The sequence below is a fragment of the Camelus dromedarius genome, chromosome 19 (genome assembly GCF_036321535.1).
Source record: "Camelus dromedarius isolate mCamDro1 chromosome 19, mCamDro1.pat, whole genome shotgun sequence".
In the NCBI taxonomy this organism is placed as follows: Eukaryota; Metazoa; Chordata; class Mammalia; order Artiodactyla; family Camelidae; genus Camelus; species Camelus dromedarius.
Genome location: NC_087454.1, coordinates 36,227,090 through 36,254,940, shown reverse-complemented (window position 1 = coordinate 36,254,940; position 27,851 = coordinate 36,227,090). Strand labels below are relative to the sequence as shown.

The window sequence follows — 27,851 nt, the reverse complement described above, 5'->3', positions numbered from 1 at the left end:
AAGTGGTGGCCAGGGACTAGAGGGTGGGGAGAATAGGGGGTCAGTAAAGGGTACGAACGTTCAGTTATAAGATGAATCCAGTCTGAAGATCTCATGTGTAATGGATGACATGGTGACTGTAGTTGATATCGCTGTGTTATGTAATGGAAATTTGCTAAGAGGGTAGGACTTAAATATTCCTACCAAAAAAAAAAAAAATGAGAGGTGATGCATGTGTTACTTAACTTGATGGGGGAAATCCTTTCACCATGTGTACATATATCAAAACATCACAGTGTATACTTTAAATGTCTTAAAATTTTGTCCGTTCAAACTCAATAAAACTGAAAAAAAAAAATGGGTTTATGACGGGGTCATCATGCCTGCATCCAAGTACCTAAGTATTTGAGGATGGCAAAAATCTCTGCCGGTTTTCCTAGTTCTCCCAAAATTGCCTTTTGCGTCTTTTTTTTGTTGTTTCTTTCTGTTCCTTTCCTTTTCTTCTTTTGTTTTCACTTTTCTTTTTTTTTCCTCTTTTTTTCCTTTTCTTTTCTTCTCTTTTTTCCCCCTCCCTCCCTCCATCCCTTCCTTCCTTCCTTCCTGTCTTGGCTGAGTGGGAGGAATGAACAGTCTCAGAAGCCTCCACTTGCCCCCACGATGTGACAAAAAAACTAGCTCCAGGATAGGCCTTGTATTATAGGTCAAAGAATGAGTGTGTGGTCCAGGATGATCTGGCTGTCAGATATGTCTGTTCCAAAGATACGTTCAGGGACTGGAAAATGACCATAGGGATGTAGGGCTCCAGGGCTCCGTTTATTATGTGGCCCTCCTACTCTCCATGCTAACAAGGGGTGTAATGACACTTTGCACCCCAAGTATTAATGTCAACTGGGACCTTGTGTCCAGGAGGCTGGAATGTTTGGTATCCCCTTTGCACAGTGTAGTCTTACTCAAGTGATTGACTGCAGGTCCCTTGGAAACTTCCTCGTGGGAATCAGCTTTTTCTAGGTATTTGGTTTTTCGGTCTGAAAATGGGTCAGATATGTACACCAGGCAAGGGGATTTCTGCAGAGGTGATGAACCTCGGCTAACTCATAACTGCCTCCTTGGTTCATTTCAATTGTATTTTTCAGCGTGCCTGAACCTCGAGACGTTTTGGGCGGCATAACTCCGTTCTGGAGGCCTGTCCTGTGCACTGTAACAGGTCTAGTGGTATTCCTGATCTCTTCCAGCTAGATTCCAGCAGTGCCAGTGGTTGTGACAACCAAAAATGTCTCCAGACATGGCCACATACCCCTGGTGGGGCAAAACTACCCGCACTGGGAACCAGTACATCTTTGAATAATCTAAACATGGCTGCAGGTTTCCAGGGAGTGGTAGCATCCTCAGCTATTTCCAAGGATGAGAATCAGCTGAAAAATCACCAGCAAATGACCTAGCTCCCGAATCCCATTTTAGAGACTGCTTCCTCAGTTGACTTCTGGCCCCAGCTTCCTTAGGTCTGGTTCCCAGGAGACAAAGTCTCAGATGCAGATTTGTGTGCAGGAGGTTGTGGCCTTGATTCAGTACCTCTGGGGAAGGGAGGGAGGTGGGACCAGCAGAGGGAGAAGCGGGCTGTGATGTGGTCATCCCAGAGGCCTCCGTCAGTCCCCCAGGCCTCTCCTAGGCTGAGTTGTCCTCCCTGGGGAAAAGGAGCTGGGCTTTTATGCCACTCCATCAGCCACTCATTGGGTGATCACCGGGATGGGACATGACTTGGGGTAAGGTGGCTTTCTTTAGCTGAGGGCAATTCCTGAGGAAGGGTTCAGGGAGATGCCAACAGCTGCCCAACCTCTAGCTTCTGGAACATCTCAGTCCTGGAAGGGGTATCTGAGCAGCACACCGCAGCAGCACACCCCCATGCATAACAGAAGTCAGCATTTCCAGTGGTGCAGACTTCACCTAACCTCGCTAGCCTTCGGCACCATTTCATCAACCTCTTATTCTGCCATCTTTAGCGCACATCAGTTCATTTGTAACAGATATCGAAAACCCTTTACACGCGGTGAGGTGTGAGGGACCATCATTTATTAATTAGGTAATCTGTTTTGGTACTAATGTGTATAACCATGCCAGTGCTCAGGCATTTTGACTGATTTTTGCCAATCAGAAAATGCACATTACATAAAGGAGTCTTTTGATGGAGAGGCTTCATTAAGATCTGAACATTTTTATTTGGAGTTTGAATGGATTGGGTGGATGGCTGAATAGCATTATTGAACTTCAAAGAAGACTATTATAAAGCTGAAAACTCAACACATCTATGATGTGATTTTCCCATTTGCTATTGTTATACAACCAACATAGCATAACTAAAAAGTCATGTATTGCTTTTTTGTCAGTAATAACAACCCCACTTAAGAATTTAAAGCAATGAATTGTGTCTTCTTAACCAAATAATAAGCCAGGCTTCTCCAGCAAAAGCACTGCTGTAACATTTGCGAGTATAAACTCTAAAACTCTGACAAATTTATACATCCCAATAGTTTTTTAAACTTTGTGGTTATAAGGTCATGCTGCCTGTATAACTAGCTTAATATAGTTAGTGGCATTTTCTATTTTAAACCACTCTTTTCAGAAATTTATTCTAAAAATATTTCCGTGATGGAACTTGGCATATTATATATCACATTTTATCCTGGGAGATTTAGCCTTCCCAAATATATATACACATATTTTCAATCAATTTGACTGCTTCTGTGTTTATGGAAAGCAAAACAATCTTAGCGGTTTCATAAAAATGTTATTCGTGAAGACCCTGAGGAAAAGGAAACTTTTCATATATAAAATATTTCAAGTCAAACTTTTTCTCGTGATTTTCTAATTAACACTTTCATTACTATCCTACACTTTAATACAGTAACACTGATAATAGTAATGAAAAATTTATAGATCTGGTTGGCGGACTTTTCCATCAAGTTTATTTTGTTTTTATTCTTAAGTTGCCTTGAATGCAGGAATAAATAATTTCATTTCTTGAAACTCAATAATGTCAGTTACAGCCACCATTTAAAGAAACGTAACTGTGCATGCTCTGTCAGTGCGTTGAAGTTGTTCTGTTTTGAACTTCTATGTTTTTGTTGATGCCTCTGCTGGTTAGTTTATTAAATTCTTCCAATAAAAGTTACTGTTCTTGAATTCTTCTATTTGTTTCTCCTTATATGTGCTTCGTCTTACTTTCATTTTGTTTCTATTATTTTATCACCATATTCATTTCCTAAACTGTTCACATTATCTGTTTCAGCATTCTCTATTTTCAGTCCTCATACACTATTTTCTTTAAATGCAGCTATGTTCTTGTGTTAAAAGAATAATTAACGGATAATTATGAAATATATATGTATGCATTTATTACTTCAAGACACCTTTAAAAGTGGGACTTATTTAGCTGGGAAGTGGCTTTATGTGGTGCAGATGTTAAGAGCCTTATTTTTTTTATTTCAATAAATACATTTCAATCTGCCATATAGGATAGATGATCCTTTTATAATATTCTTATGCTTTTTGTGTGACTCCTCTGGATTCATCTAAGTGTTCATAAAATTTATAGATTTCCAGAGGGAATTCATATTTAAGCATGCTGTATTTCTACATGGACACCCAGCACTAATTTTCCATCCAGTGCCAAGAACAGATATTACGACACATACGTACAGAGGAGTGTTCACATTTTAGAACTTGATGTTAATCTCAGTTAAAATGCTGACTGAATGCAGCTGGGAACACAGTAGTGCACATTACCCTTCTGGATGTGCAAAATTGCTGAAAGGTGAAGTGGACACCTTCCTTTACCTTTTGATTCAGTAAAGTATGATGTGTTGTTCAAGGAGTTTAAGATGGCTTAGTTGTATATTACAAACTTATTTTCACTTGGCCACAAATCAGTTCTTCTTAAACTGCCCAGGATTGCCTTTGAATCAACGTTGGGGCATGAATATTCCGAAAGAAATGTCCCAAATATCAGCTTTGCTGATTCAGCCCTTCATCCCAGAAAGGCACCAGAGAGAGAACCATCTTTAGATTGCTCCAGAGAACCAAGGTTCCGGTGAACATCCACTCCATCAGTGCATTATGTGTTTCCAACTCTGTTTGGTTAAAAGAGAAATTAATACTCTAGGAAATAACAAATAGCACAGTGTGGAGACTTTACTGGAAAATGTGCATATTTCAGATGAGATGGCAGAGTTAGATTCTTTCAGAAAAATGGACGTCCCGTGCCCCCTTAAAAAGTCCAGTTTAATTTCAAAAGCAAATCATGCAATTTCCTGATTCAGACTTTTCCTCTGTGTAGTGGGAACATTTGGTTTGGCCATGGTAGCCATTTTCCAGGGGAATACTGGCTATGAAACAAGATATTTCAATATCCATAAAGATTTTATTTGCACATAGAATTACTCCTCAAGAAATGAGGTGAGTAGAACATAAAAGATTCTGTCTAGAAATTTCTACTGTGGATCGTGTCATTTTCCTAGGGGAAGAAAAGTGTTTGTAGACTGAATAATAAATAATCATATATGTCACCACCAGGAGGGTCAATTGTGTATATAGAAAGCACCCATTATGACTCTTGGGAAATTATATATATATGTGTGATATAGTATATATAAAACACATATAATATAGTAACATACACACACACACACACACACACACACGTGTTCCTTAACGATTTCAGAGAAATTCCCATCAAAATACACCTTCCATTTAATTTTATGTAAAATTGAAAAATGTGAGTTGAAGGAGCCCATTTATGTTTTGCCTAAAAGAATGGTTCATTATTTGTTTTTTCAACCAAAGCTCAATAGTTGGTGATGTATTTAATCTCATCCTAAAGAAAATGAAAACAGGAGCCGGGGGACGTAGCTGGGTAACCTTAGAAAGTCATTTAATTCCTCTTTCAGGCTGCCTGCCTCACAGAGTAGCTTCGCAGATGAAACGTAGATAGAAAAGTGCTTTGCAATAATAAAGCGACGTATAAATGCAAGATCGTGTTGCTTTTGCTGCTCTTCTATGGAAGTGAACCATTAGAAATTTGATGCCAAATGCGGGCACACACTCAGCCCCTATAACGTGGCTTTTTGAAACCCTCACTCTGGATAATACAGCTTTTGTGTTTTCACTAGAATCACACACTACTCCACGTTACACAGGATACAAGGAGCTCAGTGACGGGCCTTTTAATGCCATAAAAATAAATTGAGACCATAGACCTGTTTAAAGATGGTGGTGCCCATTTCTGCAGACTACTTTTAACACTTGCAAATCTCAAACTCCCAAATTTATCCATTCCCACTCCCTTTCCCCGGTAACCATAAGAGTGTTTACTAAGTCTGCGAGATCGTCATTCTAAGTGAAGTCAGCCAGAAAGAGAAAGAAAAATGCCACATGATATCACTCTTATGTGGAATCTAAAAAAAAAGGAAAGGGAAAAAAGGACATTATGAACTCATCTACAAAACAGAAACAGACTACTTTTTAAAAATGCAATTCCTTGGAACTTAAAATACAAGTCATTCGTCAACTCTCATATACTCAGTGTGTAAGAAAAATGCCAACCCCTCACTGCCCCCACTCTCAGAAGGCCGCCCGGAGATCCCTGTGTTTAGATTTACTAAACTGTAAACTTGTTACGGCTAGAGATTTCTGTTTGCTTGGCTCATTTCCATATATTCAGTAACTATAATAATGCTGGCTAATATGTGTTTTATAGAGGAAAGGTCAACATTACTTCTGTAAATTTTAGATGTGAATTCATTCATTCATTCATAACAGTGTTAGTCAAGTGCTTACTATGTGTCCATTCTGAAGGTTTATAATCAAAAATGGGAAATTGGCAAAGAAGGAATTACAGATATATTTTAAAAATCTCTACAGATGTTATGGGGCCATAGAAATGAAATGACGTTGACCCTTGAGCAACACAGGTTTGAACTGCCCGAGTCCACTTACACGTGGATTTTTTTCCAATAGTAAATATACAGTCCTGCCGGATGTGATGTGCAGTTGGCTGAATCCGCAGGTGGAGAACCACAGCTAGGGAAGAACTGTGATAGGAGGGAACTGCATATACACGGGAGGCCAGCTGTATGTTATACACACATTTTTGACTGCATGGAGGGCTAGTGCCCTTAACTGCCGTGTTGTTCAGGGATCCACTGTACTTAATTCTAGATGGGGAGGTCAGAAAAGTCTTTCTTGAGTAGATTGTCAGTTGAATCTTGGATAATGAGGAAGAGTTTTGATTGCGGACAACAACAGTTTGGAGAAACAGCTCTTCGTGGCTCTCTCACATGTCTGTGTGTCTTATTAGCTCCCTTTGGAAGTACCTTCTCAAGATGTTTGTGTAGCCAGCAGCCGTGGGTATTAGAGGTAGTGTGTCTTCCTGGAGCAAAGGGCAGGCATGCTTACTGCCCATTATGACAGGCTCAGGTTCCCCAAGCACAGCTCCTGCAAGGCTCAGGGAATTTGATGCAAGCAAATGGTGGTGGTCCGGCTACTGCTGTGAAGGTGAAAAGGTCTCTGATTCAAGAGTCGCATATCTTCCGCCTGCTTCCAGGAAACAGTGGCAGTGTTCCTTACTAGCTAGCGTGTGGGGTAATACCCCATGGGTTCTGACAATTTTGTGGATGAAGGTGGGATGCTGAGAAAGACATGACTTTTGGAAGAGGGAAGAATGAGGGCTTTTCAGGTGGCTAAAGGAATTTGAGGGAAGTCCAAGGGGATTGGTAATGAACAGATTGGCCAGATTTTCTAGTCAACTGAGCAACAGATGGTCTTCTGCTTTATTGCCTGATAATGATGAGGAACTGAGAAGATGGTTACCGTCTGGTTTCCGGGAAGGCTGAATGATGCCCTGGTAGTGGTGACTTTCCTCAGGGAGGGAGGACTTCCTTGGCCACCCAGTGGTCAGCCTCAGGTCCACCCATTGTGAAAAACAGCACTAAGATGAGTCTTATGTGGGCAGAAATTTCTCTTTCCTCCGTCCCATAGTTACTGGGAGTATAGAAGGAAGAAATTTGGCCAACCTTATGGGAGGAAGCCAGGTGAATCCTAAGAACTCTGACTGGCTGAGTTGGGAGGTGAGGGGGATGGGGTAAGTAATGCTTGCTACTAAAGAAGTGTAGTGGGCTGAACGATTTGGGTCACGGAAAACCAGGATTAGGGAGAATATTTGAGGGAGCTAGAGCAATAGACTGGGTGGGAAAAGGTGACAATTTTAATGAAGCCAATGATGGAAGAGATTCAGTAATACAATCCCCAAGTAATTATTTAGCACAGGCTAGGGCTGGGTATTGGGTATACGCCAAAGTAGAACCCGCGATAAATATACCAATTAGATGGAGATGGTAAGAGAGTTTGGAGCAGACAGCATGTGGTAGGGGACTGTCTGAGGAGAGGCATGAGGTGGGGGAAGAGTCACTGAATTCTACGTGCCTGTACATGTGGGTGGATTTGTGCAGCGAGCATTGCATTATTTAAGTAAAGCTGAGCTGCTTAGAAAAGTCAGTACAGAGTAATGCCCAGAAAGAGACTAAAGATACCAAGAGAGGGCTCTTATGTCACAAACACTCAACAAGTCTCTCTTGACTCTATTGTTTATTTATTTATACGGCGTTGAAAAGGGGAAATTGTTACTCTTGGAATTTACTGAACACGTTTTAACTTTCTTCTGATTTCTCTGGTGTTTGGGTAGAGGGGATACATACCCGTGTCTAAAAAGACAAAAGAGTAGCATTAGATTCAAGAAGAAATCTAAAATATTATCCAGTGAGCACATATTCTGCTTTGACTGAAATGGCCGTAAGTTGGTGGGGGTTTATGCTGTAATTTCTTTGCTTGTCACTTCTGCTAGCTACAGCAGTCATGCAGACTGAGGTCCCAGGATCTTTCATTGTACTCAGGGTATTGTCATCACCTTTAAAAAAACACTAGTTTTATTTTATTAGACGGGGTGAAATATTGCTGTTTAATAAAGCAGTATTCTTCATCCATGGATGCCCCAGACTAATTGCTGTTGAAAAGGCACTTACAGGAAATAATCCACGATATTGAGACCTTATGGTTTAAGATTGCCTCGTTTTGTTGTTGGTTTTTTCACTCCTGCAGTTTTAGGACTGGAGGAAAGAAGAAAAAGGAATGAGCATGTCTGATGTTCTCTACCTTCCCCTGCCATTCTGGTCCTTTATTGCCAGTTTAAAATGATGTCCGTCCTGTAAACGAGGCATGATTTCGTGATTATCATCCAAAACTGAGCCTCAAGCTGAGGAACCCTGTGCATCCCCGCTCAGCCCTCCACCCTCCCGACCACATGTATCACAGCCTGTTGAGGAGATGCTGGAAGGAGAAATTCTGTTTCTCCTTGGTTAATTTCTGCTTATTGAATTGTCCGATTTCATGGAAATTGGGGAGGGTGGTGTGTAAACACTGTAACAGGGACCATCTGGATTCCTTTTGCTGAGTTCGTCAGCACAGAATGCTCTGAAAACTAAATAACAGCTCTGGACCCTAAAAGGGCCAAGGATCATTTCTCTGTGTGATGGAATCAACCTGGGTCCTGAATCCAAAACAGCACTTTATCACTATATGCCCGTGATTGTTACGAGGACAGTGAGACTACACGAACTGGTTAGCCCAAGTTCATCATCCCTTATGGAAGGCAAGACAAAAAAAAAAAAAAAAAAAAAAAAGCACCTTGAAAGTATAGTTCCTGCTGATCTAGGTCAATCCCATCAGCTTTCCATTTGAAGACTTTGATGATCGGTTATCCACATCTCACTGGGCTCAGAGATACCTGGAGGTTTTGTTTGTCCAGTCTGAAATGATGGAGCCTCCTTCTAATTTTAACTGCAATGTGAAGTTGAGAACGTCAGTGTCTGCTTTTCTTGTTTTAACCTAGTGTCCTTCTAAAGATGGTGTGTCCATGGTACTTATTTCAGGGACAGAAGTTCCAGAGTTCATACCCTCTGTGATTTCAGATTTGGCAGAAGATAGAACAGTATGTTCCACTGGGCTGGAACCAGGCTCTTCTCAGGGAGTTCAAGAATTAGGTCCTACAGCACGAGGGCATCTGTCCTTTAGGAAGCTGTATATAGGTGTTGGTTTTGCCGTGTAGCACAAGAAAGAAAGAAATGACACATCTTCCCTAGGACATGCCAGGAAACTGGATTCACACTCGGCAATTTCAGGGCATGGAGTGTGGCATCTGTGTGACTGTGCTTGGTAGAAGCCTGTGAATACAAAGATCTGATCTTTTGAATTCTAATAACCATGGTGAGTTTATCATCACAGGCAGAATGACTCAACAAATGGGTTCTTTCGACTCTGAGTGAGGCACCTTCTCCACGGTTCTATTAATTAATAAAAATTTATGTTTTGGATTCTGATCATCATTAGACTGAATATGATTGGGTTGTAAGAGAAAGATGACCTCACGTTGCTTGTAACGTAAACTTGATGTCTGGATTACGTCATTGTATTGATTTCTTGCCTTTCTTAACTTTCTAGGCTGAGGACTTAGTCCGACAACATGAAATTGTTTGAGTTTTCAGATAAGCCAGTTTGATGATTTAACAGTCATCTATTTTTCTTGCCTTGTGTTTTCCATTTCAGGAATCGTCCCAGTTATCTGGACTTCCTGAGTATGTTAAAATAGTAGAAGTTGGACCTCGGGATGGGTTGCAGAATGAAAAGGTAGTTTGATACTTGTTTTACATAGTTCATTTAAAATGCTAAATCTAAATATTAGTATTTATTAAGATTCTAGAGACGTCTATGGCGTTCACATATTAGATGATTATATTTGTTCTCAGTTGCTACTTGAATTTATAAATCTTAAAGAGTATTTGGTTTCAAGTAGGAATTAATTTTCTATTTGTGCTTCAGTAGACCTTATGCAAATTACTTATAAAACCTTCTTTTAATGTTTTCCTAGGTTATAGTTCCTACAGATATAAAAATTGAATTTATCAATCTACTTTCCCAAACTGGCTTGTCTGTAATAGAAGTGACCAGCTTTGTGTCTTCCAGATGGATACCACAGGTACGTAAGTCCATAATTCCTTAACTGGCTTCTTAATTCGACATTGCCAAGACTTATTGAACAGTGTGATAGACATTATGATATTAACTTGATATAATACTAATTTGCTGTGTTCTCACAAAGTATTAGCCCATGCAATGAGATACGATTAAAGAAAAACTTCTTTAATGAAGTGGATCAATTACGTCCTGAAAAGTTATTTGGAACTCCATCCTAACCCGACACGGGTGTATGGTCCAGGGTAACGAGTAGAGGATAAGACTCAATAGCAGTGTGGATTCCTGTCCTCCGTTAGCCATTGTACTGATTTGATGAGTGGTCTGAATATCCCCAGGTGATTTAGCTTTTTTGTCTGTTGGAAGGAAATGATGATGAGTGTGACCTGATACCTTCCCCATGTAATCCCACATTAAGTAGTGAAAAATATAAATCTGCACTGTTTTTTAATGCTTATATTTGCTAGAGTTTTATATATATATATATATATATATATATGAATATATATATAAAAGATAAGATAAAAGAAGTCATCTAGACTCTTCTCTTGAAGAGGATAGAGGTGTATCCAGAGGTGGCTGGCATGTGGCAACAATCATCACTACTGAGACGTGGCTCTGATCCTAGAAACGTGATTAGTAATTAGCAAACAGTGGCACCTCCCCACCAACTTCTCAATCTGGTTCCCACTCCTTGGATCGTTGGATTCCATGGACCCTGTTCTTATTCCTTGGACCCCTCAGTCTCTCCCCAGGACTTCACTTCCCTGATTACTTTTTCATCCTGTTCCCTTGGTTGCCATTCTTCTCTGTGGCCCTCCTTCCCTGACTCCCCTGTTGCTCTTTTCCTGCTGTCCCTGACGTCACGTCACCACCACCAAGTTTAAGGCTCTCTTGAGATCCTGCAGTAACCTTCTCCACCCCTGCTCTCCGATTTGCCGACCCTTCCAAAGTCGGTAGCCCCTGCTGAGAGGCTGACAAAGCTGTATTTCTAGTCATGTCCTTTCTCATAAGCTTCACCTGGACATGCCACTAGCGCCTGAAATTCAGCAGTTTCAGAATCAGACTCATTAATGTTCATCTTACTTTATGCTAATAGCCCGATCCTTCCCTTTGGAATCTTGGATTTGAATTCTCCAAAATCTGTCTTTTGTCTCTAGTCAGACTCAAAAATTCTTCCTCCTCAATCTAGCCTATACTTGGCTCTTTATTCCAACTCCATTGACGCATTGGTAATCCACACCCTTAGTGACTAATTGTTGTGATAGTCCCTTCAGTGAAATTCGTAAGCACCATTTTCTCCCTTACTTATGTATTTGCCCCATAGTCTCCCAGAGACCCCCACCTCCTCAAACTCCCATCCTCAGCTCTTTTGAAGCTCCCTTCTCCCTGTTGAAAAAGTCTGGAGACCTGGCCTGGTGATGGAGGCCTCTCTACCCGGCCCCTCCTCCCCTTTCCAGCCTTCACTCTATTCCCCTACTTCCTTCTGCTGAAGCTCCTGTCAAACCAAACTGCCTCGTGTTCCCTTGCATCCTGCCTCGTTATGTATACTAGCTTATGCACAGCTCCATTTCTGCACTGCTCTGCACTTGTAACAGGATGATGTAAAAATGCTTCAAACACTAAAGCCTTCTTAATTGCAAGGCGTGGGAAGCGACCGAATCCACAATAGGATTGGTGGTGCTAATCATACATCACTTTTCAGAGTCAGTATTCAAACATCAGGGTCGCTCTTACTTATCCTCACAACAAATTTAACTTTTCTTTTTCTTTCTTTTCTTTTCTTTCTTTTTTTTTTTTTTGTTAGGGGGAGATGTAATTAGGTTTATTTATTTATTCAATGGAGGTACTGGGGATTGAACCCAGGACTTTGTGGATGCTAAGCACGTGCTGTATCACTGAGCTCTGTATACCCTCCCTGCTCTCCAAATTAACTTCTCTTCATCCCAGTTGTCACTGTTTACAATCATACCTATTTTTGGTAGATGTGTTCCAATTATCTGCTTGCTAGACTAGAAGAGTTACGGAGGCAGTGACCCTGTCTTTCTTGCTCATCACTGTATCCTCAGTCTTTGGTACCTAGTAAGGAGGTGCTCAATAAATATTGTGCAATGGATAATGAGTCCGTCAACCTGAAACAGCAATAACCCATGGCTGAATTCTTTGGCACACACAAGTAAGTCTTACTTTTGTCCATGTACTTGGTCTTGTGTTATAAAGGCCTCTGATATTTCCCTTAGGAAGACACAAGTAGCTTGATGAGATTAGACGTGTCTCCTTGACATTGTCATTTTGTAGAATGACATTATTATTATTTTGCCCGTGGTCATGTGAGACCCTTTAACATCTTTACATCTTAATGACACTGCCTCTGTCTTTGATTTTGTCAGGGCTCTTTTCACGTATCTGATCAGTGTTGGAGAGAGACACTGGATAAGCTGGTATAACTTTAGGAGAGAGGACAAGGTAATATTAGTGGTGACCCACCAAAGCTATATTTCAGATTTTACATTTTGCTCTTCCTCTTCAAGATACTTTTATTTCCCCATGGTTTTATACAGCTGCCTAGAAAATCTGCCTCTTTACTGCAGTGATGCTGAGGGTCACATTCTATTATTCCACGATACCAGAAAGTATTTGATAGATAATTCTTCAGACTGATCTAGGACACCCCCAGGGCCGTTTCAAAGGATGAGGCTGGAACCCTTTGTGGAGGGGCTTCTCTTCTTTCATGGCTACTTAATAGAAAGAGGGACAGAACAGAGGGAGGGCCGTCCCTGTGTGAGCAGTAAGAGGAACATGCCTTCTGGCCTCACATTAAGTAGAAATATGTGATGGGACCATAAAAGAATATGATTCTTTCTGGAGCTTGGTCCGGAGGTGAATGCAGGACTTAACTACTGAGATGCACTGAAGTCTTCCTAGGCTCAAAGTATTATCGAATACATGATGGAATTCCCCACTCAGCTCGTGAGGACAGCTGTGGTTGAGGCAGAAGTACCTTTGTGCTATGTTCCTGTCAATATTCTGCCTGGAGCTAGGGTAAGTGGCTTCGCCTCTTTGATCCCTGGAAATTCCAGCCGTGATGCCTGCAGCATGGGAGGGCTTAGGGCGGTAAAGCCTGTGAATGGGTCCCTGTGTGTGAGCGCCTGGAGCCCAGGCTCCCAGACAGGCTCACCAGTGTTATCTGAGTGAATGCTGGGCTGATGGATGACTGACTGACTGATCGTGGGCTCCACGCAAGTCAGTCCCCTTTTCCTTAAAGACTAAAGTATATGTTTAGTTTAAATATTGGATCAGGCCCCCATCTGAATAATTAAAGGTATTCGTTCTTCAAATACTAAAGAATATGCTATATTCTGCTGGCCTCATGACAGGCCAATAAATTGGGAGACGAGGTGTTGGAGCAAGGAATAACAACTTTATTTTGGAAAGCTGGCAGCCCGAGAGGATGGAGGACTAATGTCCTGGAGAACCATGTTCCCCAAGTCAGAATTCAGGCCCTTTTTATACTAAAAAGGGGAGGGGGTGTGGTTGATTGTTGCAAACCTCTTGGTTTTGGAATCCTTTGCTCTTGTAGGTGTCCATGTAGGTCAGGTCATGGTGTCCTTGTAAACCATCAAGAAGACAAATGTTATTTTCTGTTCTGCAACTTTTTATCTCTATGTGAATAAAAAGTATTATATCCTTAAAGGTCAGAGCCTTGAGAATTGGCTGTCCTGTCTATTTCAGGCTCTAGGCAACATTCTTTTACAAAAGGTGCAGAACCAGCATGGCTGAGCCCGGGAAACAGAGCACAGGGTGAGAGCTGAAGAAACAGATCTAATATGGAGTCAGATTGGTTCTTCCCTATTACAATCTGGTTACATACATTCCAAACCAAAAAAAAAAAAAAAAAAGTGTTTTAAATAAATCCCTAAGCCAGAGATATTGTCAGATTCAGCTTCCAAAGTTATCTGGTCACCTACTCCATAACACATCAAGGGTTTTCCAAAGGGCAATATTGAGAATATCCCATTTCTGCAGCTGGATTTTCTTTTTTTAAAATGTTTTGTAATTTTAATTTTTTTTTATTGTAGTCTAGTCAGTTTACAATGTTGTGTCAATTTCTGGTGTATAGCATAATGTTTCAGTCATACGTATACACACATATATTCATTTTCACATTGTTTTTAATTATAGGTTATTGAATATGTACTTATTCAATAATAATAATACATTAAAATGAAATAAACATAATAAATTAATAAAAATAAAATAATAATATGTATTGAACATGGTTCCCTGTGCTATACAGAAGAAACTGTTGTTTATCTATTTTATATGTAGTGGTTAGTATCTATAAATCTCAAACTCCTAATTTATCCCTTCCCATTCCCTTTTCCCCCCTGGTAACCATAAGTCTGTTTTCTGTGTCTGTGAGTCTGTTTCTGTTTTATATATAAGTTCATTTGTATCTTTTTTTTTTTAGATTCCACATATAAGTTATATCATATGGTATTTTTCTTTCTCTTTCTGACTTACTTCACTTAGAATGACGATCTGTAGGTCCATCCATGTTGCTACAAATGGCATTATTTCTTTTTTATGGCTGAGTAGTATTCCATCGTATAAATATACCACAGCTTCTTTATCCAGTCATCTGTTGACGGATGGATTTTCTGTAGCAGTGCTTGGATTCTAGATTTCACTGAGCTTGCCTGAGCGAGCATTTTCTATTGTTGTAGTAGAGGTTATTCCATCATGTGACTCTGCTGATTTCATTGTTTTATACTAAAAAAAAAGGCCTTACATCAGCAGAACTAACTCATTATGTTAATTTCTCTTTTGAAACGTTGTTATCAAAATGTCAGACACCAGGCTCATCTAACGTAACATGTGACATTTGTGCCAGAATGACGTCAGTGCGTCAGCTGACGTGTGATTGTCTACAGTAGTTTCTACTGTTTCTAGGCATCGCGCGTGTGGCTCTCAGTTGGGATTCTGTTCACCCTCTGCATCTTCTTCTGTTCCTTTCCTTTAAATGTGGGTCATGGGAAGAGCCCCCCAGTTTATGTTTAGATGGCTGCTAGCTCGCTTATTTCTTTTCTTAGCTTTTTAAAGCGTTTTTACAGCTTCCCTCCTACTGTTTGGTTTGGCAGTAGCTTTCTAACAAAAGCGGCTGAAGGAGAAGTTCCGTGGTAGCAGGGTGCCATATAAAACAGGATCCCGCACCTATAATCTAAATGGCCAGAGATGATAAAATACCTGCCGTTAAAAAACACGTCTTCTTTATAGCCTATCTGGAGAAAGATTTCCTTAGAGTGACATATAATCTAAGAACATTTGAAATGAGTCCAGAGAGCCCTTCCCTTCAGTGGAGTGAACACCAGGAACAGCAGAAAGAAAAGGTGTTTGTAAAACTTGATAGGTTTACTGCCACTTTGGAATGTGGCTCTCCCGTCATAAGCTGTTGAGATCGTTATACATAACAATAATTTCTGACCGTGAACTGGGGTTTCACATTCACCTTGAATGTAGCCATTTGGTTTTAAACAGGTCCATTCATGTGCATGATTCAAGTGAATGTCGTTGATTTAAAAAGAAGAATACATGAAAGGTACAAGACACTATGTTTATGTCTGTCCCATGCAAAGTCTCAAATTAATTTTAATTAATTTTTAACTGTTGGAATGGGTGGGGTCCCAAGTCTTGGCAAGTCAGCAAGGGGCAGAAATAGATTTTCTCTATAAGAATAAATAGAAATATACATAAAGGTGGTGACAATTATTTACAAATCAGTGGCACACTTAATAAAAATACGGCGTAAGCGCAGCGTAAACAAGAAGGAATGTGCAGACTTCACCCTGCCCTCCTTTTAGTGTGTGATGCAATTAATTCTTTATTGGTAATGAAAACACATTTACTGGGTTGGAGTTTAGACGGAGCTCTATAGTGATGAGTTGCAGGAGGCTGTAGCTTCTGCTCCCTGGGTCCCTTCCTGGCTTCTCTTCCTTGCTCTGCTCTTTTGAAGGGGGGTGGGTGTGCGGGGAAGAATCAAAGAAGGGGGTAATTTAGCAGAGATGTTGATTGTGTGTGTGTGTGTCTATGAGCCAGGGAGGGAGAAAGGGAGTTGGAGAGCTTGTGTGTGCACACAGAGAGCCCCCAAATTCTTTTAAGTGTCCTGGCAGGGTAATTCCATCATCTGGGCAGTGTTCCAGACTCTCATCCACTACATCCCCGATGAGCTGGCCTCTGCCTCCTGCCCCAGGAGGATGCTGGTGAAGTTTACAAGACCGCAGGTCCCATCCTGTGGGGTTCCAGGAGCCCGCTCTCCCCGATAGGTTAGTCTGGATTTCCTGATAGCGCTGCAGTCTGACTTTTGGAACATGGTGGTTGAGAGTTGCAAAGCTGAGGGTTCCACGAGGCAAAGCAAAAATGGTCCGCCTTTTATAACCAAGCCTTATAAATTTTATAGCATCGCTTTTCCATCATGTATCAGCTGATGTAGTTACAAAGCCACTCCGTTTCACAGGGAGGGAGTGCATGCCCCCTCTTGACTGGGGAGGGGCACACGGCTGGGGGAATCTCACTGGAGCTGTTTTTATAATCAGTGACACCCATGTCTTTAAAGATGACCTAGTAATTCATCTAGTTATGTATGCGCTTTTAATTGAAGAATAAATACAGTTCATAGAAAAGCAAGTTCTGTGTTCTGAACCCCCAAATTCCAAAAAAAAAAAAAAAAATAGATGCTTTAGCACTGTCAGGGCTACTGATATTTACCTTGCTCCTACCCACCCCCTGCATAAAATTGTGTTGACCCACACGGAATTCAGGCTGGTATTTGAGTGATCAACCTAAAATGCAATATTTTAAAGTTGTTCCGTCCTACAGTCACATCATTGCTACTGTAATCACAGAGGACAGGCAAATTGCCTAAAGCATTTTCACACATTTTTAAAATCCCTTTGTCTCTCTCTCTCTCAGAAAAGAGCATGGATATATGAGAACTTTTTTTTTTTTTTTTAAATTGAGGTTGTACATTTACAGTGTGTCAGTTTCTGGTGTACAGCATCATGTTTCGGTCCGTAGATTCCTTTTCATCTTCTTTTTCATAATAGGTTACTACAAGATAGAAAATAGTTCGTTTGATTAAGATTGTGGGCACTACATTTTCTTTTTCTTTTTGAACTTTTAGTTTAAGGTTATGCTTTGCAATAAAATTGAGAAAACAACAAGTTGCTAACATTTGTACATCATTACTTAGCATTCAGCAGTAAATTATTCTAAGGTAGTTCCCATTCTGTAAGCGGAATGCAAAGCTTATAATGAAGGGCAATGATGTCGGCAATTCTGATTAAATTTTCCTTTTTTTTTGCACATTGAAGGTGTAATTCAATATTTATTAGACGTTTTTCCCCATAAGGTCAAAACCCATGATTATAGTCAATGGTTTATTATACTTGGTATGCACTGCTTTTCTAATGACAGTTTGATCGGTTACATTTTGACTAACAAATTGGATTTTTTTGGTTCTTAGATTTATGGAAGGTACCAAAAATGTTAAAATGAAACACTTTATCTCACTTTTTAATTCAGTTATCTTGACTTTATCAAATTTTCTCTCAGTTTTCTCATGAAAGAAACTTTCAAAGGCATTTTGATCATCTTAAAATTCCATTTTTGTGTCCAATTAAAATTCTCTTAAAATGTGGTCTCGTAGAGTTATCAGTGTGCATCAACAGTTTGAAAGGTCTGCATATGGTATAAATGCATAAAAGCTGGCTAGAGATACAGTCTGGCACAAAAAGCCTTGATTCTAACTTTTTAATGGTATTTTCTGCGTTATTCTGATTAGTTTCTTAATAAACATGGTCAGTTTTATTTTAGTATGAACCCATTCTCTTGATACGACTCCACACTAAGCCACATACATGCAGTTCACTTTAAGGGAAACAGAGTGTGTCCTGTGGACTAGACTCCCAGGAACCAAAGTTCTTCTGACGTGGGACAGTTAGGACCTGCTCATGTGAAGAATCACAGACAGCCATTCGTGAAAACCAGGTTTAAAGTGTTAAGATCTTAAATGTGGACTGTTTCCATTGTTAGTTTTAAGTACGTCAAGTTTTCAAGAATTCAGGATCCTTGTACATTGAACGCTGAAAATGAAACTTCATACTCATGATTTTTAAGTAGACGATGATTTTAAAAGACATTTTTGTTAATGTTTGTAAAGAATTATGATTTCCAGTTAATTTTCTTAAATAAAAATATTTCTTGCTAATTTCTAGATACACACACACACTAAATACTGCCTGGTTAAATTGCTAGAAAGGTCTCTAGGAGTAATGTGTAGTAAACATAGGAAATTAGATAAATCTGAATACTAAAAGTACCATTCCATTCCAAAATCACATTAACAGTAGGTAGGTTTTAGATTTCAAACTGACACATTCATGAGACATATACATGCTCACATTTCCTGTCTTCCACATTTGATAAAATAAAACGAATATAAATTAATATTTTTCACTTGGAGTAAATATAAAGCATGTAATTTTTTATACTTAAAATTTTTTATCCAAATTCATTTATCTTGAATATTCAGTTTATCAAATGAAAGGCTGATGGGAGTTACATGTTTAGGATAACACTTGTGAATTTTAGCTCTTTGTTTCTTGTCACTAAATGGGACATTCTTTTGAAGAATGCTGCTCATTTCATAAACATCTTGGACAACTTCAAACTTGTTACTTCAAAGATTCATAGGTTATAGTTGACCCACTTTAATTGTTCTAGGTTTGACATTCATGTTTGCTTTGTAAACTCCCTAATTAAGTGATCTTTGACATGTCAACATGTTGAAGCAAATTTATGCTAAAACCTGGGAACACGAATACTGTTTACTCCAGATCTTGTACTGCTGGGATGTGGGGCCCACCAACTGCTCTTAGAGCAAGACGGATGCATCTTGTATTGAATTCAGCTTATAGTGCGTAGTAAAAATATATATTTCTTAGTAATCCCCAGAAAGTTACGTCTTCCCAAGTCCTCCGCGTTGCAAGTTTCCTGAGCTTGTACTGACATCGTGGTACCTGATGTTCAGAAACCCGCAGCCTACACATTTACTGATGGAACAAGAGAAAATCTGAGACCTGACTCTTATTTATGATATGATTTGGCAAAGTATTTGCATCTCTTTCTGCCTTGGAGTCTTTCCATTTATTCACTCACCCATTTTCTGCTTTCATTGTGTCTGTATTAAAAACGACATTGAACTCTATCTGTTGGACTCAAAAATTGAGTAATGTGTGGTTTTTAGCAATAAACTCAATATCTATTTACTAAGCCTACTGTAGAGTCAAAATGGGGAATGGGAATGGAATCACTAAAAAAAAATTCAAACTCGGATGTTGGGGTTTTAAAACCAAGTGAATTATCTGTAAATGAGATTATATATATATATATATATATATATATATATATATATATATATATATATATATATAATCAATATAAATAGAAGCTAGTAATCAGAATACATTGAACAGTTTTAACTGCCCAGCCTTTCAGAGTTTTGTCTTCTGTACTGGACCAGACAGAGATCTTCAGATGCATACGATGCCAAATCATGGCGGTTTGACCTTCTAAGCTGTTGTAGTGATGGCATCGCTTGTCAGGGTGATAGGAACCTTTTTTCTGTGGCGCTTTCTTATAGTCAGTGAGCTAGTCTCCCTTCCTTTCCCCTCCTCATCAGTGCAACTCTTTACTGTGGGCAGGGGAGCTTCCAGAAGGAAGTGTTAGTATGGAGGGGAAACTCCATTTACAGCCACTTAGAATGAACACAATTAGGTCCTGTATTTAAAAAAAGAAATCACTTCGGCTTCCATGCATGAGAAATAATGACGCTGACAGTGTTATTATCAAACACAGGAGCATGATATATGAGAGGAAACACAGCTGAATGGAAAGAAAGTTAGACTGGGAGCTTTGAGACTTCTTGCCCCGACTGCGGAGTGATGTTGGGAACATGATTGTTTTGACGTGGGAAGACCAGGCGGGTGGTCACAAAGGGGACTGACCTGAACTAACGCATATTTGTTGTGTTTGCCTTAGGAAACTGGGAATTGTTACCGAATAAGATGGCTTTGGTTTCTCTGTCTGGAACGTTCGTCTCCCAGTTTATAAGCCACAAATCCATCGGGTAGATTGGGTTTAGTTTATAATTTAAAAATGAATATCTGTAGACATGCATAGGTGACGATAAATGTCTTTCAGGCATTCGCAGTAAAAGAGTGTGGGTCAGATGCTGCTGGCTTTGGTCACTTGTGAGAAGCCTGAATATGCCTTCCCATACAAGGCAGCACAGAGGTCCTTAGAACACAATGGTGATGTTGAATAGGGAAGCACGGGAAATTAGACACCAGCCCAAATTAGTTTTAAGGCTTCTGGACTTAAGAAGTTTTGTGAATAGGGTGTCAGATCACTTAAGCAGTGGCAGCCGAGACAGGGTATTGGGTAGGGAAAAAAAAAAATCAAAAAAATTAGATGTTCAATTTTCCAGAGATTTCCTGTGTTTATTATTGTAAGGCTGTGATTTATTAAAACTGTCTTACTTCTTCAAGCAGACCAAGATTTCCTCTGTGCTACTGAGGCTAAGATATATGAGGTTCGTGTAGACAGTCTGTGAATGAGACGGGGTTCTGGTACCCAGGCTGCAAGGCTGTTCGTAGCTGGGTAGAGCGTTTTCACCCATGGTCGTCAGGAAGAGCTCGAGTCCCACTTTTTTTTCTTTTTACTGAATGTTTTACCTTTAAGAGGAGTTACTGCTCAAATTGAGTTTTGGGTTATAGAGTCTGAAACTACATTATGTACATTTTTATTGTGATCTGGGGCATGTGTTGAAGAAATTGCCCGTCCTGGGTCCACCCTTCCGCTGTACTTCTGCATAAAGAAAATTTAACCATAGGTGATGTCTCATCTGGCCAGTGGCGAGAGTAGACAAACTCCCGATGTTGTTCTGAAGGTGACAATATTCTGCTGAATATTGTCCCGGGTGATGGTGGGGTTAAAAAAAAAATCCTTCAAAAATGTATTTTTAAATTTATTTATTTTATTTTTTTGAGGTGGGGGAGGGAGGTAACTAGGTTTATTTCTTTATTTACTTTTAAAGGAAGTACTGGGGATTGAACCCAGGACCTTGTGCATGCTAAGCACGCACTCTACCACTGAGCTATACCCTCCCCGTCCTTCAAAAATATTTTTAAAAAGTTATTCAGCAGAGTGTATTAGTGAGCAGAGGAGAATCAGGGTTATAGGTCCATGAGTGGAAATTTATTTCCTGGCAAAATTTTAAGTGGTTTATTAAGAAGAGACTTTGAGTGGGGGGATGGTATAGCTCAGTGGTGGAGGGCATGCTTAGCATGTACAAGGTCCTGGATTCAATCCCCAGTACCTCCTTTCAAATGAATAAGTAAAACGAATTACCTCCCCAAAAAACAACAACAACAAAAAAAGTGGAGACTTTGTAAAGATAAATATACCCGTAAATATTATGGATATACCAAGAATAAGACACGCCAGACTGACCTCCCTTGTTTCCTGAGGGTATTTCTCGAGTGATGAGGAAGGAAACACTGTAGGTACCATGGATGTTTGTTTCGGACAGGTCCTTGACCACTTTGATGATGCTGCTAAGAGCAAGGTAGGAAATTTCATCAAGACTGGTAGTTTCCAAAAATTGTATTTTTTTTTTTAATCCGTTGAACTTTTTCACCCCGGAAGAAACTTTATTTAGAACCCCGATATTTCACACAGGCAGGAAAATGACCATAAAATATTTGTATAAGATTCTTCCCAAGGTCCTGGAAGGGGCCCTAGCAATGTGCTTACCTGGTCACGTGTTTTAGTAACATTTACAAAAGTTAGATCCTTTGAGTTATTTTTCTTAAAAAGGCTCCCTCCGAAATTGCAATCATTCCAGACCCACAGACCCTGGGGTCACCTCTGAATAAAAATAAAATGAGGCTTCCCATATTGAAGCATGGGTGGAGGGCTCAGATGCATCAATCTGGCCTCCCTCCAGTCCAAAGGCAGCCTTTGTGACTGAGTCCACTCTGATTCCCAGACTTCGATATCTAACATCTCCCGAGAACTTTGGGGAACAACAGATTCCTGGGTCCTTCCGCAGAACAGAATCCAAATGGGTGCGGAGGAGTCCAAGAAATCTGTATTCATGTTAAAGAACATCAGATAATTTTGATGATAAGTCCAGTTTGGGAGACACTGGATTGGATGGTAGATAAAACTTTGATATCTCAAAATTAAGAATTACTATAAACATTCAATTAAGTATCTGGGGTTACTTCGTAATACTCTTTTTATTAATTGCGGTAAGAACATTTAACATGAAGTCTGCCCTCTTCACAGATTTTTAAGTGTATACAGTACTGCTGACACAGGGAGAATATTACACAGCAGATCTAGAACTTGATCCTCCTGCGTTATTGAAACTGTACCCATTGTCCCCTCCACCCCCAGGCTCTCACAACCACCTTTTTGCTCCCTGCTTCTGCGTGTTTGACTATTTTGTGTAAGTCATAAGTGGAATCCTTCAGGCTTTGTCCTTTGTGACTGGCTTATTTCACTTAGCATAGCGTACTCAGGGTTCATCCAGGTTGTTGCCTATGGCAGAATTTCCTTCATTTTTTAAGGCTGAATGGTATTCTTTTTTTTTTTTTTTTGAATTGAAATAGCTTCAGTTACAATGTGTCAATTTCTGGTGTACAGCATCATGTCTCAGTCATCCATGTATATATATACATATATTCATTTTCATATTCTTTTTCATTAAAGATTATTACAAGATACTGAACATAGTTCCCTGTGCTATACAGCAGAAACTTTTAAAAAATCTATTTTTATATATAGTGGCTAACATTTATAAATCTCAAACTCCCAAATTTATCCCTTCCCACCCCTTTTCCCCCATAGCCGTAAGATTGTTTACTGTGTCTGCGAGTCTGTTTCTGTTTTGTAGATGAGTTCATAGTGTCCTTTCCCCCCTTTTTTTAGATTCCACATATGAGTGATATCATCATACGGTATTTTTCTTTCTCTTTCTGGCTGACTTCACTTAGAATGATGATCTCTAGTTCCATTCATATTGCTGCAAATGGCATAAGTTTACTCTTTTTATGGCTGAGTAGTATTCCATTGTATAAATATACCACCACTTCTTTATCTAGTCACCTGTCAATGGACATTTAGGTTGTTTCCATGTCTTGGCTCTTGTATATAGTGCTTCTGTGAACACTGAGGTACACGTATCTTTTTGAATTAGGGTTCTCTCTAATTATGTCCAGGAGTGGGATTACTGGATCATATGGTAAGTCTGTTTTTAACCTTTTGAGGAATCTCCATACTGTTTTCCATAATGGCTGCACCAAACTGCATTCCCCCCATCAGTGTAGTTGGGTCCCCATTTCTCCCCACCCTCGCCAGCATGTATCAAAGGCTGAATGATGTTCTGTTGTCTGCATGCGCCACGTCTTCTGTATCCATTCATCTGTCCATGGACATTTAGACTGTTTCTGTATCCTATTGGAAAATAAATTATGCTGTGATGGACGTGGAAATGCAAATATCTCTTCGAGATTCTTATTTCAGTTCTTTTGGATACATACCCAGAAGTGAGGTTGCTGGAACACAGGGTATTTCTATTTTTAGTTTTTGGAGGAGCCCCTATGCTGTTTTCTGTAGCAGCTGTGCCATTTTACTTTCCCACAAACAGCGCACAGGAGTTCCATTTTCTCCACATCCTTACCAACACTTGTTATCCTGTGTGTTTTTATGCTAGTCATCCTAACAGGTGTGAGATAATGTTACATTGTGGGTTTTTTTTTTTTGAGATATAGTTGATGTATAATATTATGTAAGTTTCAGCTGTACAACATAGTGAATCACAGTTTTTAAAGGTTGTGTTCCATTTATAATTACTATAAAATATTGACGATGTTTCAATCACAATGTGATTTTTGAATTGCATTTCCCTGATGATTAGTGATGCTGAACATTTTTTTGTGTATCTTTCAGCCATTTGTGTGTTGTCTTTGGAGACAAGTCAAGTCCTTTCCCCATTTTTTGGCTGGGTTATTATCATCATCATTTTTTTTTTTTTTTTTTGCTGTTGAGTTGAGGGTATTCCTTATACATTTTGAATATTAACCGTTTATCAGTTATATGGCTTGCAAGTTTTTTCTCCCAGTCTGTGGGCTGCCTTTTCACTCAGTTAATGCCTTTGCTCTCTAGAAGCATAATAGTATACTATTCAGATAATGACAGAGCATTAGTAAGATGTCTAAATACGTATAATGTGGAGTGTCCATATATAATCACCCCATGATGGAGTTAGTAGCAAGTGAAATAAAACCTCTAAGTATATGCCTTTTACATTCTAAATTTTGTGACCCTTTGCATATCTTTGAGATGCTTCCAGATTGTGCACTAAAATTGTGATTATTTGAATCTATATCAGTGTTCGGATACCTGCGAAATTGATTCACCTAGGGTACGTACAGTCTGTTTGGTTAGCTAAGTGTTTCTGTTCCCATATCATGGCCAGATGATGGCAAATCGTGTTACCAACCAAATAATGGGGATTTTTATGATCTTAAATGAAAAGTCACAGCAGAATCTTAAATATATGTTAATTCAAACCAGATGTAGAAAGGTTTTCTTAAAATGTCAAAATGAAACTGTAAAGGGATAGTCCTGTTATTGTTTGAATAATAGTTAAACTTTAGACATTAAAATAATACCAAGATGGAAGTATAACATAAACTCCCTAAGAGTTAGAAAACAGCAGAGATTTTGTACCTTTAATTGAAACCTGCTCTATTTTTATTTTATTCATTGTAACAAAATTATATCCTATCATGATTTCCTAAAGCTCTTTACATAATTGTGTCTTTATTGATCAAATTTAAACAGAATACTGTTATTTCTTAAATTACCTCATTATACTGTGGCTATTTTTTTTTTAAAAGAAGGAAGTACTGATTGGTTGGATTCTAATGAATGTATTTATCATCATTTTATTAAGATATCTTCAATGATTATCAAAGTTTAGCTTTCATGACCTGGGAATTTGGTTCCTACCATTTCTTCTTCTTCTATATTTCTACTGATTGAAGCATCCATGAAGTCACTGTTTCATTACATAAATTTCTACATAATGTTTCAGAATTTTTGTCAAATGACACATAGCATGAAATCATCACTTCCGTGTTAGTATGGCCTATATTTCTTGAAGATTAAAATATGCCTTGTCCCCTTCATGCTGGGATAATGCTTTCAGAGCTTATCCACATCTGTATGTTGGTTAGAGAAGCAGTCCTCCCTGATTTCTGCTATCCTATTCCTGTAAATGTGTCTCATAAATATTTAAACATATTATATTTATTTAGATGTAAGTATTAGTTGTATCAGTGAGTGTTATTCTCTAGTAAGAGAGTGTTGTTTGAGGTGTCATTACGGTGTCCTAAAACTGGTAGTAGCTTGGCTTTTCTTTCTGACTGCAGTTAGGAGTCAGTGCTCCAAACTGTTTATGGTGATTTGTGAGTGCGTATTTGTGTATCCATGTGTATGTGTGAGGAGGAGAGAGAGACAGAGACAGAGCTCACACTCTACCCTCAGGCACAAAGGCTAAATTCATAGATTCATAATCAAACCTGTGTTGAAATACGCACAAATGGCAACTGTCTTAAAAGAAGCTATAAATTAGTGAAGATTACACATTGAGTGGAGTCCTCTCCCTTATACCAGCCACAGTGCCCTATTGGTTTTTCTCTGGGAGCTCTTCTCCCAGATTTGTTTCTCTCCAGTGGAACTTGTCGCAGTCTGGATTGTCAGCATGGCCTGAGAATTGCGTCTCTTCTCTCTAGACTGCCCTCGGCACCTCTCCTAGGTTAACTTTCTGAACTACTGCAGCCGTCCCAGTCTTCTGCTAATTCAACACTCAACTCTTCATGGCTCTCTAAGATCTTCACAATAAATCCTGAGTTCCTAACTCAAAGACACATCACAGTGCGTGGCCCTGTCTTAATCTATAATCTCTTCCCAGATTATTTACCAATAATCTTTCCTATGGCTGCACCCACCGCTTCCTCTTTTCCAACCCTGTTGACTTCCCAGTGTGTCAGCCTTTGTGGCTTTGTGATGAATCTCTTGAGGATGTAGTGGTGTACATAAACATTTGCCACGTTCACAAAGTCTTAGGGTTGGGATTTGGACAGGGTCCAGGCCAGGCTTTCCTAGTCCACGATATCTGGGACCGCAGGCTGACGTCATCTGAAGCTCCTTCAATCACAAGTTTACGGGGTGCTGTTGGCTGTTGGCTGGGGGTCTCACTTCCCTTCCACGTGAGTCTCTCCACGTGTGCCTCTTTCTGTGGCGTCTCTGCTGAAGCCAGTTCTTCTCACAGCAGATCAGCTGACTTTCCAACGGTGGCTTCCCCCAAGAAGGAAGCCATATAGAGGCTGCTGTACCTTTCTTCCTAAGCTAGTCGCTGGAAGTCACGGGGTATTATTTCTGTGTGCTCTGTTGGTCAGAGCACCCACAAGCCTGCCCAGGGGCAAGTGGAAGGAAAAGACAGTCCATTTCTGGATGGAGGTTCTCAAAGTGCATGTGGGATTGGAAGTACTGTTGTGGCCATTTCGTAAAATTTTAATGTGCCATTTCAGGGACGGTAATTTGTATCCCATATAGTCATTTCCACTTCCCTGGACTGTTATAGTTATACTTCAGTACACTGCCTACCTTTCCCCCGCTGAACCCCTTTAAGCTGTCCTCTCAGTCTGTTTCATTGAGTTGTGAACTTTTCAAATGCAACTGTACTGCAAATCATTCAGTGTAAGGACTTTATTTTTCCTGCATTTTTATTTCCCCCAGGGCTTAGCATAGGGTGTTAGACATAGAAGATGGTCAATAAACCTCTGGATTAAAGTCACATACACTTAGACTAAAAGGAGGCTTGGCTTTCTTGCAGCTTAGATGACTGTGGTGGATAATCTTTGTAAAGGATGTGGCTTTGGGATGGAGGATGGTGGCTATAATCCCTAAGAAATAAGTGAGTGAGAATCACGTTTTAGACAGAATTAAATGTGTCTGGGCCGAATGAAACACAGAAACTTAAATGTCAGCGAGGCATGATGGCAGGTACTTTTTTTGCATCTTAAATATTTAATTTTAAACTTAAAATGTATTAAAAATTTATTGAATTCATTGAAATGATATTCACTGAAACTATTAAGTTGAATTCTACTGGCATCTAACCGAGAGTCATGAAGACCAATGGACCGATAAGAGTACATACATGCTGCAACATTTCATTTCATATTTTAAAAAATGTGTAATGGATTAAGAAAAGCATTTATACTTTAATTTACTTTTATTTCACCTTAAACTAAAAACACTGTGCTTAGTTTAACAAGCCAAGGTGTATAGAGAAAAAAAAAGTCTTTCCTCAACCACTCCTGTACAAAGATACAAATGTTGGTTCGGTACCTGTTTTTACAGCTTTCTCCATGTCCATTTTATGTGCTTTTCATTGCTTATATATTATTCCTTATATTTATTGTTCATGGCATAATTTATTATTCTTCGATATGCAAAGCTCATGGTTATGTCAATGGTAATCTCTCAGTGTGATGATTATGGGGTTTGATCGTCAGTTACTGCTCCAGGAGGCTAAATTATAGACTTTGTGGCAAACTGGTGAATTTGATATTTTAATCCAAAGTGGGTTTTTTAAATTA

General features: G+C 39.4%; 1 protein-coding gene across 1 annotated transcript in view; it reads left to right on the top strand.

The window, feature by feature from the left end:
- Positions 1 to 27,851, top strand: part of HMGCLL1 (3-hydroxy-3-methylglutaryl-CoA lyase like 1) — a 122,613-nt gene that overhangs the window by 21,454 nt on the left and 73,308 nt on the right. The window contains exons 2-3 of the mRNA XM_010995385.3: positions 9,628 to 9,708; positions 9,950 to 10,057. Coding sequence (XP_010993687.1) covers positions 9,628 to 9,708; positions 9,950 to 10,057 — 189 coding nt within the window. The remainder of the gene's footprint in view (positions 1 to 9,627; positions 9,709 to 9,949; positions 10,058 to 27,851) is intronic.